This window comes from Eschrichtius robustus, chromosome 3 (genome assembly GCF_028021215.1).
Source record: "Eschrichtius robustus isolate mEscRob2 chromosome 3, mEscRob2.pri, whole genome shotgun sequence".
NCBI lineage: Eukaryota > Metazoa > Chordata > Mammalia > Artiodactyla > Eschrichtiidae > Eschrichtius > Eschrichtius robustus.
The window spans coordinates 124,219,968-124,234,827 of record NC_090826.1 but is presented as its reverse complement, the minus strand read 5'-3'; the positions used below and the strand labels follow the sequence as shown (position 1 = coordinate 124,234,827).

Sequence of the window (14,860 nt, the reverse complement as noted above, 5' to 3'; positions counted from 1 at the left end):
AGCAGCCGCATAGCACAGGGAGATCACCTCGGTGCTTTGTGACCACCTAGAGGGGTGGGATAGGGAGGGTGGGAGGGAGGGAGACCCAAGAGGGAAGAGATATGGGGATATATGTATATGTATAGCTGATTTACTTTGTTATAAAGCAGAAACTAACACACCAGTGTAAAGCAATTTTACTCCAATAAAGATGTTAAAAAAAAAAGAACCTGAACCTGCTGTATAAAAAATAAATAAATAAAATAAAATTTAAAAAATACTGAACACAAAAAATAAAATAAAAAGAAACAGGGTAGTCAGGAGGTGACACTGGATTGCTGGAAGAGAGGTGTCAACTCACTGAGATGAAGAAACTGGCAGTATGTCTGAACGGAAACATCTAGTAGTAGGCAGATGGACATGCTAGCCTTGAGTTCAGGAAATGTTTGGGCTGGAGGGACAGACTTGGAAGACATCATAGAAAATAATAGTTAAAACCAATATCAACGGTTTATGCCCTGCAGGAGTTCAGACAGGGGAGGAGGGACCCTCAGAAAATACCACCCTGGGGGAACCAGGGAAAGCAAGAGGAATCAGAGAAGCCAAGAGGAGAAGTAGGATTTGCAGAATCATGGAATAAAAAGAAGAGCATCAAGTCCTGCAGATAAAGACTAAGAAAAGGGGGGCTTCCCTGGTGGTGCAGTGGTTGAGAATCTGCCTGCCAATGCAGGGGACACGGGTTCGAGCCCTGGTCTGGGAAGATCCCACGTGCCGCGGAGCAACTAGGCCCGTGAGCCACAACTACTGAGCCTGCGCGTCTGGAGCCTGTGCTCCACAACAAGAGAGGCCGCGACAGTGAGAGGCCTGCACACCGCGATGAAGAGTGGCCCCCGCTCGCCGCAACTAGAGAAAGCCCTCGCACAGAAACGAAGACCCAACACAGCCAAAAATAAATAAATAAATAAATAAATTAAAAAAAAAAAAAAGACTAAAAAAAGGACTCTGTGGCAGAGACAGGCACGAGTGACCTTCAACATGACAGCTCACAGACTAGGGCATTCTTGGTAGTCTCTGCAGCCTACTGTAACGTGAGGCTGGTGGGAAAAGCTTGATAAATATTGGCTACCTGAAGCAGCTGCCATACCTTGGGCTCAATGCATTTAGCAAAGCAGTCAGAGTCCATTGCCAGGGTCCACCTTCTTTAGAGCTTCTTAGCCTAGCCTGGAAGGGAAATTGGTTACTCTGACTTGAAGTGGTCGTAGGAGGAGTTCACCCCAAAAAGAGTTGTTTCTTTAATCCTGTTCTCTTGGACATTGAGGATTCATTTAACCCGTTGCCTGCCTTCAGACCGTATAAGCGAGATAGAAATTATCTCCCTTTTTAGCAGTTCCAGAGGTAATTTTCCAGCAAATTTGGTAGTCTGTTCTACAGTTTCTGAAAACCCTTGCCAAGGTCAACTAGAAAATAGGCCTTTGTGGCCCGAAGTTTCTAAAAAGCTCACTTGACAAATTGAGTAATGAGTCAACTGATAGGAAAAATAAAGTCAGAGATTGCCCTGCTTCTGGAAAGATGGAGCACGGGGTCATTGGAGGCTGAGGGAATGGATTGTAAAGGGGGTGCAGAGGCCAGTATCCTGGAGAGTGTGCTCTAGGGCTCTAACTCAGGGATCTGAGGGGCTCTGTCATGCTCAAGAATATCACAAGCATGAAGTACAAAGGAGTATTTGTGCTGTGCCCTGAGAATAAACTCAAATGAAGTTATTCACAAGGAATGATTGTCATCCAGGTCCTGTCATTGAAGTTTTTCCATTTCTTGGTGCCTAGAACTGATAACCCTTGAGAGGAGATTTAGTGCTCAAAGACAAAGGGCATCACTTTTACATCTAGGAGGGACGCTGGGGGGAAAGACGGTGGGAAGACAAAGAGGTACCATGCAGAAAGAAGTAGATTAAAAAAATATGCTCATTGTAAGTAAGGAGACAGAGCTTATAGTTAAGTTATGGAAAATAGTATTTTACCAGATTAAAAAAATAAATTTAGTCATTCAAATATTTACTGAGCGGCTCCTAGGTGCCAGGCACTAGGCTGGACAACAGTGCATGATGACACATCCCCTTGAGGAGTGTACAGCCTATTGAGGGAGACAAGTGTGAGCAAACAACTGTGAAACAGCTGGAAAGGTGCTCACAGAGGCAGGTACAGGATGCTAATAGAGGCAGGGGAGATTTACTTCACCAGGAGAGAAAGAAACTTAAAAGAGCAGCACAGAGACATTGTTGTACTTCTGAAGACTTTGGTTTGAGCTACACGTAGCGGCCCATTGGCATTTGCAGACTGAATGTTCTTGGATGAAGATAGTCTCCACTGAGTGATCTGAAAGGTCCCTGTAGTGAGGTAATTTTCTGAGACACAAATCTGAATGGCCTGCTAGGAGGCCAGAGTGTACTTGCCAGCCACTTAGTTAGTGAATGAACCACACCCAACACCTGGCATTTGTGCCCCAGCACAGCTTAGCTCTTCTCATTGACATCTATGTAGTAATTCTCATACTTTGATTGACTTTTTTTTTTCTTTGAAGAGTCAGAGGAATATGGAGTTAATAAGGTACAGATGTAATGAAGTAAAGAGTTTATTTAAATGGCAAAATTTATTTAAGTAGCTTTTGAAATTACCTTGGCGCCATATTTATAGAACCATTAAGAGTCTAAAAATGATCCCTTACATTTTTCAGTTACACTTTACTGCTTTTTATAGTGAAAATGATATGTCATGGTGACATTCATGATTCTGGATACTCATGAAGGTCATGGATGAACCCTTTGAGAATGTCAAGGGTCCACGTCTGTGAATGATGAGTTATATTTTATTGGCATTCTATTGGACATAACATGGTCTCATTTTAAGTTTGAAAAGTAAGATATATTCTCCTTTATATGATTTTCCTATTATTTGGAGAAGGCTACTATTGCCCTTCCCTATTTATGCAGGCATACCATGTATTACCAGAAGACAAAGGATAATATTTATCCACAAAATTGCAGCCTGACAAGCAACTCAAATCAACAAAGATAACTAAATTCCCCCAGTTAAATGCTTTTCTCTTGGTCTATTTCTTGGAACTTAATAACCACTGAAACTCAAACTCTGGCTCCCTACCCAAAATACACTCCATGTACCTCAAACTTAACATGACAACACACAACCTCAATCTGCTTCCACTTCTGTCACCTTGTTTTGGCTATTAGGATCACATGTATTTAATTGAAGCTGGAAAACTCAGAGTTGACCAGACTCTTCCCCCAGCATCTCCTCAGTTACAAAGTAAATCAGTTTTACCTCTTAAATGACTCTCAGAAGCAGTCAGGCCTCTCCAGTCCCATGGAACGGCTCTAGCTCAGGGCCAAATCATCTGTCATCACAATATCGTGACACAGTGCCTCTAACCTGTCCTTCCTCTATCCTCCAAATTGATAGAGAGTAATTTTTCTCAAAATGCAAATCTTGCATTCATTAGTTTCCACTGAAGATCAAAATATGGTCCCATCAATAGCTGGTTCCTGGCCAGTGAGTCTGATGCCAATGGTTTACACATAACACTTTGAGAACTGCATTGACTTGAGCTGTTTATGTCCCTAAACATGCTGTGTTCTTTCATACTTCTGTGCATTTTTGCATTTGCCCAACTCTCATCCTGCACTGCCCTTTCACTCTTCTACTCTTAATGAGCTTCTTATCGGACCTTCCAGATCCAGTTCAAATGCCACTACTTCAAGGGAGCCACATGTAAATCTCTCAGTGGCTCTCCTATCTGGGCTCCTGTGGCCCTGAATACACACTATTAAAGCATGTGTCATAGTTTACAGCGACAAACTGTTCACAAGGTTATCTTCTCCAGTGATCCACAAGCTCTTGTCTTTGAATCCTAGTACTCAGCACAATGCTTGACTGCTTGGCTCCTGCCAGGCGGTCATTGTTTGCTGAATGAAAGGATCAGTGACTGAGATCGGTGGCTAAAATGGTAAAATGAGAGAAGCATGTTATCAAAGGGCAAAACTGCTTTTTTGTTAACTCTAAAGTGAATCAAGGTACCAGGAAAGTTAAAATAAGGATGAAGAGTGCTTTTAGATCTCAGCTGACTTTTAAATTACTCATCACATCTGTCCTAGCTAAAGACTAACTCTAGCCAGCCTCCTGTGCAGCCTGTTAAGTCAGAATATTTCACACTTGGACACCAGATCCAGCAAATGCTCAATGATCATGGAAGAAATACTTAAAGAGAAGCTATTGGCTTTGAAAATACAAATGTTAAAAATAACTGCCCAATAAGACCATTTGCTAATTTTTTTTCTTTTTGGCATTGTAAACCACACTATTAGACACAAGGAATCATATTTGTGGTGGCAGTTTCTACAGGACAATTACAGGGAGGCTTTTTCTGTTCACTCATGCATTCATTCACAGACAACTGTTGCACAGCTACTATGTGCCAGTCACCATGCTGTGCCCTTGACAAGCAAAGAAAAGAATAGGTCCTAAGATTCCAGGCTTTCTGTAGGCCATATGGATTACTACAAACGGGCACCCTGGACATGTATCATTAAGCAGTTACTATTTAAATCCAGCCCGGTTCCAAAAATGTTCTCAAGTTCTCCATGTACTTAACAGGTCACAGGTTACCTTGGGTAACCTCAAGAAGACTGCTAAGCATTCTAATCCAGCTAGTCGGTTCTTCAAGGCACAACCTGTCTCGGGATGCAGCTACATTCAAAAGGCAGTGTTTAGGGTAAGTCCCTTCCTGCTCCAATTCCCCAATGTGCGGGGGTTTGCTGAAAGAGCGTTTTCTAAGAAGGAAAAGATTTGGATGAAGGCAGGCGATGAGTAAAACTGAGCTCGAGCTTCAGTCAAAACTCTTGGGAGTTTTGGTGACTTGGTGTTAGGGCACGGAAGGATTCTTTGGGTACCTTCCCCATATACAGTGGTGGAAAGAAAAGCTTCCAGAGCAAACCCAGTCAGGGAAAGACGGAAATCCACTGCATGTATCAACATACTGGAGCCCAGACCTCAGCCTAACTCTAATCTAACAAACTACATTATAAATAACTGGCCAATCTCAGATATAGCTGCCCCCCTAACCCTCAGGCTGCCCCAAAGACTCACTGCCGGGTTCCTTCCTCGACCCTGGACAGCGCCGCACCCTTCTCGGCCCCACCCACCCATCCACCCAATCCACGAGGGGTCCCCACAGCCCCCACGCCCACCCCCGGAACACCACCCACCGCGGCCCCGCCCCTCCCGGTCCCCACGTGTCGGGCCCCACCCCTGAGCTGGCTGTCCTTTAAACACCCCCACCCTTACACAGTACCCACCCCCCCCCCACGGCAGCCGGACGGCAGCCGGAGAGGGACAAAACTGATGGCGTACAGCCAGTTTCCTCCGCGGATCTCGTCTGGGGTTGCCCAGCCCGTGGGGCCCTCCACCCTGGGCCACAGTCCCCTGGCGCCCCCCCAGCCCGCGGCGGCCGGGCAGAGGAGTGTCGCCGCGGCCCAGCTGCGGGGCGGGGCCGGCGGGAGCGCAGGTCTCCGCCGCCGCCACTGCTGCCTCCGCCTGCCGCTCGGGCCGCCCGCTCGCCAGCCTCTGGGCGCGCTGCACGCGGGGGGCAGCCGCGGTGCAGAGGTTCATGCAGCGGCGGCGGCGGCGGCGGCTGCTGCTGCTGCTGCTACCGCGGAGGCAGACAGACCCGGCGCTGCCGCCGCCGCCGCCCTCCCCCGGCTACATGCCGCCGCCGCTGCCGCCTCCTCCTCTCCGGCGAGGGGCGGGGGGCTCCGGCCCGGGGTGGGCACCACTCCTCGCAGTGCCGCTCCCCTCCCTGCCCTCCGCGCCGGCCCTGGAGCCGGCGGGGGCGCCCGCCGCCTCCTAGGAGCGCACGCTCCGCGCGCCCTGCCGGAGAGAGGGGGCGGGCGTGGGCAGGGGCGGGCGGGCGTCGGGGCAGCGGAGACCCGGCACGGCGACGAGAGGAGGGGGCTGCCTCGGAGAATGCCCGGCGCCGACTCACCGCTCCTAGGCACGGGCTGAGCCGGACCCGGAGCGGGCGGCGCGTCGCCATGCCGGTGTGACGGGCGCCCCCGGCTGCCCGCGCGGTCCCCCGCGCTGCCCCACGCCGCGCCGCGCCGGCGCCGGGCGGCAGGATGGGCTGTATCCAAAGCATTACCTGCAAGGCGCGGATCCGGCGCGAGAACATCGTGGTGTACGATGTGTGCGCCACCATCGACCAGTGCCCCACGCGCATCGAGGAGACCTCGCCCATCGTCCTGCGCTACAAGACCCCCTACTTCAAAGCTTCGGCCCGCGTGGTCATGCCCCCCATCCCCCGCCACGAGACCTGGGTGGTGGGCTGGATCCAGGCGTGCAACCAGATGGAGTTCTTCAACACCTACAGCGACCTGGGCATGTAAGCGACCGGCCGCGCGGAGTCGGAACGGGGTCCCTGGCCCCGGTCTCTTCTCCTGATCCCGACCCTCCTCCCCAGCTCCTTCTTACTGCTCTCCCCATCCTCTTTCTAAACCTTCCTCCCGCCTCCTCTTCCATCTCCCTCCTCCCTACGCTTTTGTTTCAGTGACAGGGCGGGTGTGTGTAGGGAGGCTCCTCGCGAAGGCATTTTCTCGTGGTTTGCTTCTGACTCCCCATGAACGCGAGAACGGTGCGATAAGGAGGGTTCGAGAGACGGAGGTGGGGGTGGCTGGCTAGTGCCCTGGGAGTTTCGGGGCGCCGTCTGTGCTTTGTGGGGCTTCCCGGGAAGAGTTTGGGGGGGACCTGTAGAGAGGAGTGGAGTGGAGTGCCGGGGGCGCGTGGGCTGTGCCGCGCGCGTCCGTTGGAGAAACCCGAGCGGGCTTGGAGGAGAAGGTCCCGGGTGTCCCAGCTGGACTTGGTGGTTCTGCCCTTGTTCCCTCGATTGTTGACTTCTAGCCCTTGTCCCCCGGGCCGGGAAGCCTGGAGGCATTTGCATCCGGAACCGCAAACCCAGGAGAGCCGCTTTTCTGGCTCGGCTCCCTCTGGACGAGTACTGGGGTGGTGGGAACTGGAAGGCATCGGGCGCGTCCCGGTGGAGCAGGGCTGATGGCCTTGTAAGAGCAGCCTCTGGCTGGCGTGGTGCGGTGTGTGTCTTATGCTCAAGGAAAGTATGGGTCTCTTGTCGGTCTAAAGTCTTTACTTACTCCAAAACTTTACTGATTGCGACGCTGGAAGTGATTCCCCAGCGCCCACCGCCGAATTCTGTTGGCGATCTGGGAGCTCTCCAACTTCTTTCAGCAGCGCCGCTCGGTGCGCGCCGAGCTCGGCGGCTGCGGTGGAGACCCGAAATCGCGGCGACTCCTCTGCCGCCAGGGGCCGACAGCCTGCCCCGGAACCGCAGGCTACTGACAGTCGCGTCCAGGACTTCTTTATTTACTAAATTTTCATGACTCCCTGCCAGCCTCCTTTCAGAAGTAGACTATGGGCAGTTGGCAACTACAATGGACAAAAGGTTTGGGGCCTGCGTTCTACCTGCTGTTACAATGTAGGTCTAGAGCACCCTAATTAGCTTGCAGCCTGTAGGGAAACCCTGTTCTGGAAAGGCAGCCTCATTTCATTATTAATCTAAAACTCTAGAGTTCCCAAGGTTCATCTTTTGAATATGGATACAAGGTGGGAGAGTTTCCATTTTAAAAGGTCAAACTATCTCTTTAACAGCAGTTTGGAGGCTTTTTATTGCACTCTGAGAGCATGTGAGTTAACACTAGTCGTAGGTGCTAAAAGGAATTTTGACAGGTCGCTTTGTTTCTCCCCCCTCCCATCCCCACCCCAAAGAGTTTGAACTTTTCTCTTTCACCGTAAAAGCTAAATGCTGGAGAAAGTTCCTTCCTAGGGAAGATGTGTGACAGCCCAGTTTCTTCTGTGCCTCTGCACATAGAGTGTTCTTGTCTTTCTGTATGGCAGCTGGATATGAGAAATGGGGGACATACTATTTGGGGTGAATCATGCCATTTAAAAACAGACACATCCTCGAAAGAATGATTATATCTGAACACATGTGTCTCTTAAAGATGTTTTTTTAAGAAACTTATTATTTCCAGCCAAGTCAGAAAAAGCCCCAGACAGGGCAAGGGCACCCTCCCTTTTGTCCTGTTGGCCTGGCCCTAATGGCAGTGTGCAGCCTTGCTGGGGGGCTGTAACTGCAGCCTGGGGCCCCTCTGGAGGAGGCTAGGAGGTACTGAGCCGAAACAGCCTTACTTTTCCCAAGACTGCACAGCCAAGGCTCTCTGTTGCCTCACATCTCTTGTAAATTAGTACTCGGAAAGCAAATAAATCATTCTTTCCATAAAAGAAAATATATTCTACCTCAGGAGAAGCCGAGGTGAGGTATAAACACACACGGTAGTTGAACTTCCTTGACTATGAGAGGATATGCCCTCATGGGAACCTGCTTTAATGGGCATGAGTTGGTGCCCGCCCAGAGGGACACATCTTCCCTGACCCTTCCTTGCTGAATTCTTGCCTTTGGGATTTGGGAAAAAAGTTTTGCCTTTAAACTACCACTTTCTGTATTTTAAGATTCTTGGTTTTCCTGTTGTTGGTGCCAGGGAGCAAATCACAAAGCATATTATTTTAGAAATGGGTCAAGGGTCTACCTGTCTCTTCATGGCTGCAATAATTGCTATGTGTCTAAGGCCACTTTGGAGCCCAGATTTGATTGAACCAATTTCCACAAAATGTTTCTGCCCTGAAAACTTCATCAGTGTAAACTTTTTGATGGAAACTCATATTGCATGAAAGTCACTGAAGTCTATTAGTTACTATGTCCACTTTAGCCAGTACCTTGAGTGGAAAAAACACTGCAGGCTGAATTTTCACCCCTGTGCAATGCTCTTGTTACATGAAGCATGACACGATGAGAGAGTGTAGGTTAGAAAGCTACCTTTTCAACATTTAAAAGGGACTATGCCAGAGGAAACCCGCAACTTAAAATGCCAAGAAACTTCTATCTATAGGTTTAAAAGAAAACATGAGCTTTTGTGGTTTAAATTCGCAACATTTCCAAAAACGAGTAGGCTTCTACAGGAGCATTTGAAATAGTTGATGGTCAGGATGGCCGGAGCTTAATTTGAACTTGAACTCAAATGACTTGGAACTTCCTTCAATAATTCTACAGGAAACAGGCTATAAATGCTTGTGGAACCCACTTATTTCTCATTTGGCCCTGATGAGCCCCGGTCATGCAGCCCTGCTGAGACCACTGCAAGGCTTCATCCTTCAGGGAGGAAGGGCTACTGTATTTTCTCAATCAACCCATCAATAAACAAATATTTACCAAGCGCCTCTGATGTACCAGCGCCAGCAAAGAAAACAAAGGAATAAGCACACAGCGTCACTGATCCTCAGTGTAGGAGGTAGGGGCACACGCAGAAAAAGCCAGTGCTCCCAAGCAGTGTAGGAGGAAGGCCAGAGAGAGGGGCAGGGGACCAGGCCGGGTTTTCTAGATGTGTAAGGACTCAAGCTGAATGTGAGAGGTGGATGAGATTCAGTGAGGCAAGGAGGAGGGACTAGTTAGTTCTAAAGGGGAAAAACAAAGGTATGGAGGTAGGAAAATATAAGGCGTCTTAAGGGGGCATGCGTAGGTAGTAGAGGAGCTTTCAGGGGGAAGAACAGTGGGAGATGAGGTCAGAAAGGGTCTGTTGGGGAAGGCCTAGGACAATATGATCTGGAAAAGAGAAGGTTAAGTAAGGTCAGGTCTTCTTAACCAGAAGAGTATAAGGAAGCTCTTCATACCTTCTCCATGCCTCTTGGGCATACAGGAGCTTTACAGTAGAGGCATGAGACCTTTATGATGGAACAGTTTCTTTTTTTTTAATTTATTTTATTGAAGTATAGTTGATTTACAATGTTTTGTTAATTTCTGCTGTACAGCAAAGTGATTCGGTTATACATATGTATGCATTCTTTTTCATATTCTTTTCTATTATGGTTTATCACAGGATATTGAATATAGTTCCCTGTGCTCTACAGTAAGACTGTTGTTTATCCATTCTATATGTAATACTTTGCATCTGCTAATCTCAGACTCCCAATCCATCCCCCCCCCCCCACCCCATGATGGAACAGTTTTGCATGCTAGAGTACAATACCCAAGAACAAAGAGTGAGGTTCACGTGCCAAGGATGAAGGTGAAGCTGAGGTCAAGGGGAGAGCCGGCAGTGGCTGGCTGGAGGCCCTTCCCGCTCCCTTTGAGCCCATGTGCGTTGTCTTCTAGAGCCGTAGGGAGCTCTCTGGTCAGCTTAGGGCTGATGGTATAGAATTTGGAGAACCTTGTCCTGGGTGAAGCTTGAGGAGGTCAGAGCTTACTCCTCTCAGGAGACAGCTCCTGCCTGTCTCTCTACTCCTCCTTCAGAGCCAACACTGTTGAGGCTTTGACTATACCCACCCACCTCTGTTGACTGTTCAGTTCAATCCAAGCTGGTTTCTATCTGTTCCAGATTTGTTCTTGCTCAGTTCGTCTGGGCTTTTCCATGTTGCCAGATCCAGCAGGCACTTTGAGACGCACTCACCTTTTCATCAATATTCCACATAGTTGACAGCTTCCTGTGTCTTGACTCCTTCCATCATTTAGCTTTCATGCTATTTTTCTGGCTGTTCCTCTAGCTGACCTCCTAGGACAGTTCATCAGGACATTTCTCACGCCATACTGGATGGATGGTAATTTCATCCATCCCAATAGCAGCAGATGGTCTCTGTGCTACACAGTCACCTGCAGTGTAGGTGTGTGTGCCTACATACAATTTCTACTTGGCTGTCTGAAAGACATCTTGAACTTAATGTATCCAAACCTGCACTCTTGATCTCTGCTGTAGCTCCCACCCAAAAGCTGCACCTCCACCGTTCTTTCCCATCTTAATAAATAACACCTCCAGTCCCTGGATTGCTCCAGCTGAAAATCTGGGTGTCACTCTGGATACTTCCCCAGACGTCCAGTCCATCATCAAATCCTGCTGATTGCATCTCACAGATAGCTCTAATCCAGCCACCACGTCCACCCCTTCCATGTTAGGACATGTCACCATCACCTATCACTTGCTCCGATGGAGGATTTCTGACCAAACTTGCCACCTCCGTTCTTGCCCTCCCTCTGGTCTATCCCCCATACGATAGCCAGAGTGATATTTTAAAAACATAAATGCTGTCGCTTTCCTGCTTAAACCCTTTAATGACTTTCCATTGCAATCAAGATAAAACTTGAAAATCTCTTCCCACTCTTTGGATTTCTGTTCTTAAGCCCCATCAGCCTTTTTCCATTTCTTCAAAGGAACCAGCTTCATCCCAGTTCAGAACTTTTCCATGTGCTGCTCTCTGTCTGAAATGCTCTTCTCGCCCACGCTTGTCTCGCAAAATGCCTGCTCCTCATTCAGGTCTCAACTGTTACCTGCTCAGAGAGGCAGCCCTGAGTTCATAGTTTAAATTAGGGTTCTCCTGTTCTCTCGAGTAATACACTATTCTTTTAGTTGTTGCAAGTAATTGTTGCAAGTAAGCAAGTAATTATATGTTTATTTAACATCTGACTTATCTACAAGAATATGAGCCCCATTAAAGCAGGTATTACGTCCATTTTATTCTCTGTGAACAGTGCTTGACCCATAGCAGAAGTTCAATAAACATTGGATACAAATAAATAAAGGAGCCATTTTTCTGACCTCAAATAGTCTGTGTCCTCTTCAACAAATCATGCCTCTGCAGAATTAGCTTTTCATATAAAACCTACGGCAACCCCACAAAGCTGTCCAACTCTTGACATTCCAGCAGTCACGTAGCACATACAGTTTAACTCCGCTGTGCTTCTGTGTCATTTTGACCTGCATCGTCCCACCAGATCCGCTGCTCCTCAGCCCAGGGCTCGTGTCCGTCACTTCTTCTGTCGCCCTGAGGTGTTCTGAACGCCACGAGTGAGGTTCAGCAAACACTGAAGCCTCACTGTCACGTCACCTACTACAAAGTGGCATTCACCGCCTGCCCAAGGAGATGGGACATAGAAACCTTGTCGCAGCACAGTTCCACCTGCATCATTAACTCGCGGCCTGAGCCCCAGGGCTTCTGGAGGTGATGGCCCTAGCAATCACTTAAATACCTTGCCTGATAGGGTCATTGCCCACAAAGTGAACACCTCCGCCCTTGTTCACGGCTGCGTGTGCGGCATGGCTGTGAGTGTGGCTCTCACTGGTCATAGAGGTGCCTCCTTCGGGCATTTTGCTCTTGAGGGCCAGCTCGGCTTATCTGTCCAGGGAGCCTGATGAGCCTCCAGGTGCATTGTCCTACCAGGTCCAACGCGCCTCAGCACAGGGCTCACATCTGTTACTTCCTCTGTCTCCCCGCGGAGACTTGCATCAACACCCATCCCCCATTCCCATTACACCCCCCAGTCAGGGGCCTCGTGATCTGGAAGTAGCGAGAGCTGCTCCTCATCAGAAACGATGGGGACCCTCAGTCCCAGAGCATCAGATGGGAAAGCAGGATCCAATTCCCTTATTAAAGTCCTGAGTGCCCTTGAAGGGGAGGCGGACTGACCCTTTGCCTCTAATCTTCTCCATCTCCGCAAGAGAGGAGCAGCAGAGGATTAGCTGGTCTTATCAGGAAGCATTAAGCTCTCTGGAGATAAAGCACAACTCTGGAGCTGGAGGGGAGGTGTAGGAGGAACAGGGGAGGAAACAAATGATTCAGAAAAGAGAAGGGGAGAAATAAATGGGAGTTAACAACGGGATGTGGCTTGTGTAGCCTGGGATGCTGAAATACAGCTGCACAGGATGGAGAAAGCAGGGACGGGTGAGCTGGGAGGTGTTGGACTGCGAGATGTCAGCGACCTTCCACATGACAGCAGAGGCAAATGCTGTTTGCGGGGTTAGGTCTGCAGATGCTTCATGTGCCAGGTTAAAGAAGGCTGGCGATTGAGTAACGAAATGCAGAATCTGGTGTAAGATGCAAGATCCCAAATATCCCCTTTCCCTCTGATTTGTGTAGCACTCTGATCTTGTCTGACCCTCTCTATTATGGCCCTGGGAGCTAGAAGCTACTCTTATACCTGATGAGGAAACTAAGGCTCACGGGGGTCAGATGAGACTGTACATCTAGTAAGTGGCTGAGCTGAATCTTTGTGAGAGGGTGGAGCCAAGAGGGCAAGGGACCAGGTCCATCCATTGCTGAGAAGCTCATTCCCTGGGAGCAGGGGGATGCCTCCTCAGCTCTCAGGGACCCCGAGCTGGCCAGTCTGGACTGCAGGTTTTAGCCCCGTGCTGTCTTCTCCAGAATCTTCCCTGGGGATCACATGTCAGCTCAGATGGACAGCCCTGGACCCCAGCTGACAGTCACCCAGACCACTCAGTTACTGGACTTGTGAGTCTGTTCATCCCTCAAACTCTCCAGACAATTGCTGTTTGGACAGATGATTAGGAAGAAAAGAGGACCCCCTTCTGGTGGTGGGAAGGACCCCTGGCTCTACCATCAGCTCATCGGACATTCCGCTGGCTCCCAGGAATTCTTATACTATTATTCCTTTTCCAAGGCCCCCTCGGGCCAGTGTGTTAGCTGTGTGGACCCTGCTCCCTCGGTGGCTCTGATACAAGCCAGTTGGAACTGTTCACTGTGCCAGTTGAAGGTATAGCAGCTGGCTCCCCAGCACAGGGATTCGAGTCAGAAAACCTGGGTTCGATTTCCAGCCGTGTGACCTTTGGCAGGTTCCTTAACAATCCAGTGTCTAGATTGTATGCAGGTAAATAGACAATGAAAAGATCTGTCTTGTCTCCTTGGCTGGGGGTCAGGAATCAAGTGAGATGAAAAGTGTGAAAGGGCTCTCCAAACTGTAGTGTATTGTGCACGTGTTGCTTTTTTATTATTATAGAGTGTGGCTGTTATTATTACTAGAGGGTGACTCTGGATCAGCCTCAAGGAACAGGGAGGTTGTGACCCTGTGGCTTCCCCTGGCAGAGAGAAGCATTCACACTCTGGAGAGGGGTCCCTCATGCATCAGCCACTGCTCTCCCACAGCCCCACTCAGAGCCAGAGGGGAGGAGAGAGACTCGCTTTGTAGATCCTTCAGGGCCAGGGCTGTTTTCCATTCATACGCAGCGGAGGGTGGTAGCTACTAACTCTTGCCCCACCCAGAGGTCGCCCTCCTGGATCTGCCCCGGGCAGATGAGCAGCATGCAGGGCCCTGGCCGCTCCCAGTCCTTGGTGCAATGCCTGCAACTCAGCCATGTCCTCGTGGGGACTGCCTGCCCTGCCCCCAGGTCCTCCTGAGGTGTACCAGTCAGGCCCCAGATGAGGAGCCGAGGACTCGGGGCTGGGGGGGTACTAGAGCGTGTCAGCCATGCTGTCCAGGCTCAGGAAGGTCTGGAGTTGCCAGCCTGGGTGGACGATGAGACCCACACCTGAAATAATCTGTGTCCGAAACCATTTCTAATATATTCTTTCCAATATATCTTTAGTATATCTTTAACATATACTTCCATGATTTTGTTTCCTTATAAGAAGAAACCATGAAGAAAGAAACCATGAAGAAGAAACCCTTTATAAGGGGACCTCACATAATCCCAAAATAATCATGAAACCTATTTAGGGTAAACATTTTTCCCATTTTAGATAAGCAAGCTGATGAGATAAGTAACATGCTCAAGGTCACTTGAGGTCACTTGGGCAGGCGCTGGTAGAATCAGGGCTTCCAGCTCCTGCCCTAGTGCCCTCCTGAGCCAAGTGCATGGTCAGCGCCCACCCGGGATAGGAGGTGGGGGTGCGAGAGGTCATCCTCAGAGCCACGTGCTCAGAGCCATTGAGCACCCCAGGGTCAGTCGGCACATGGGCACTTTGGGGGG

At 49.4% G+C, this 14,860-nt stretch overlaps 1 protein-coding gene across 1 annotated transcript in view; it reads left to right on the top strand.

The window, feature by feature from the left end:
• The first annotated feature begins 6,163 nt into the window (after positions 1-6,163).
• The window catches only part of FAM78B (family with sequence similarity 78 member B), a 92,043-nt gene continuing 83,346 nt past the window's right edge, over positions 6,164-14,860 (top strand). The window contains exon 1 of the mRNA XM_068538349.1: positions 6,164-6,426. Coding sequence (XP_068394450.1) covers positions 6,164-6,426 — 263 coding nt within the window. The remainder of the gene's footprint in view (positions 6,427-14,860) is intronic.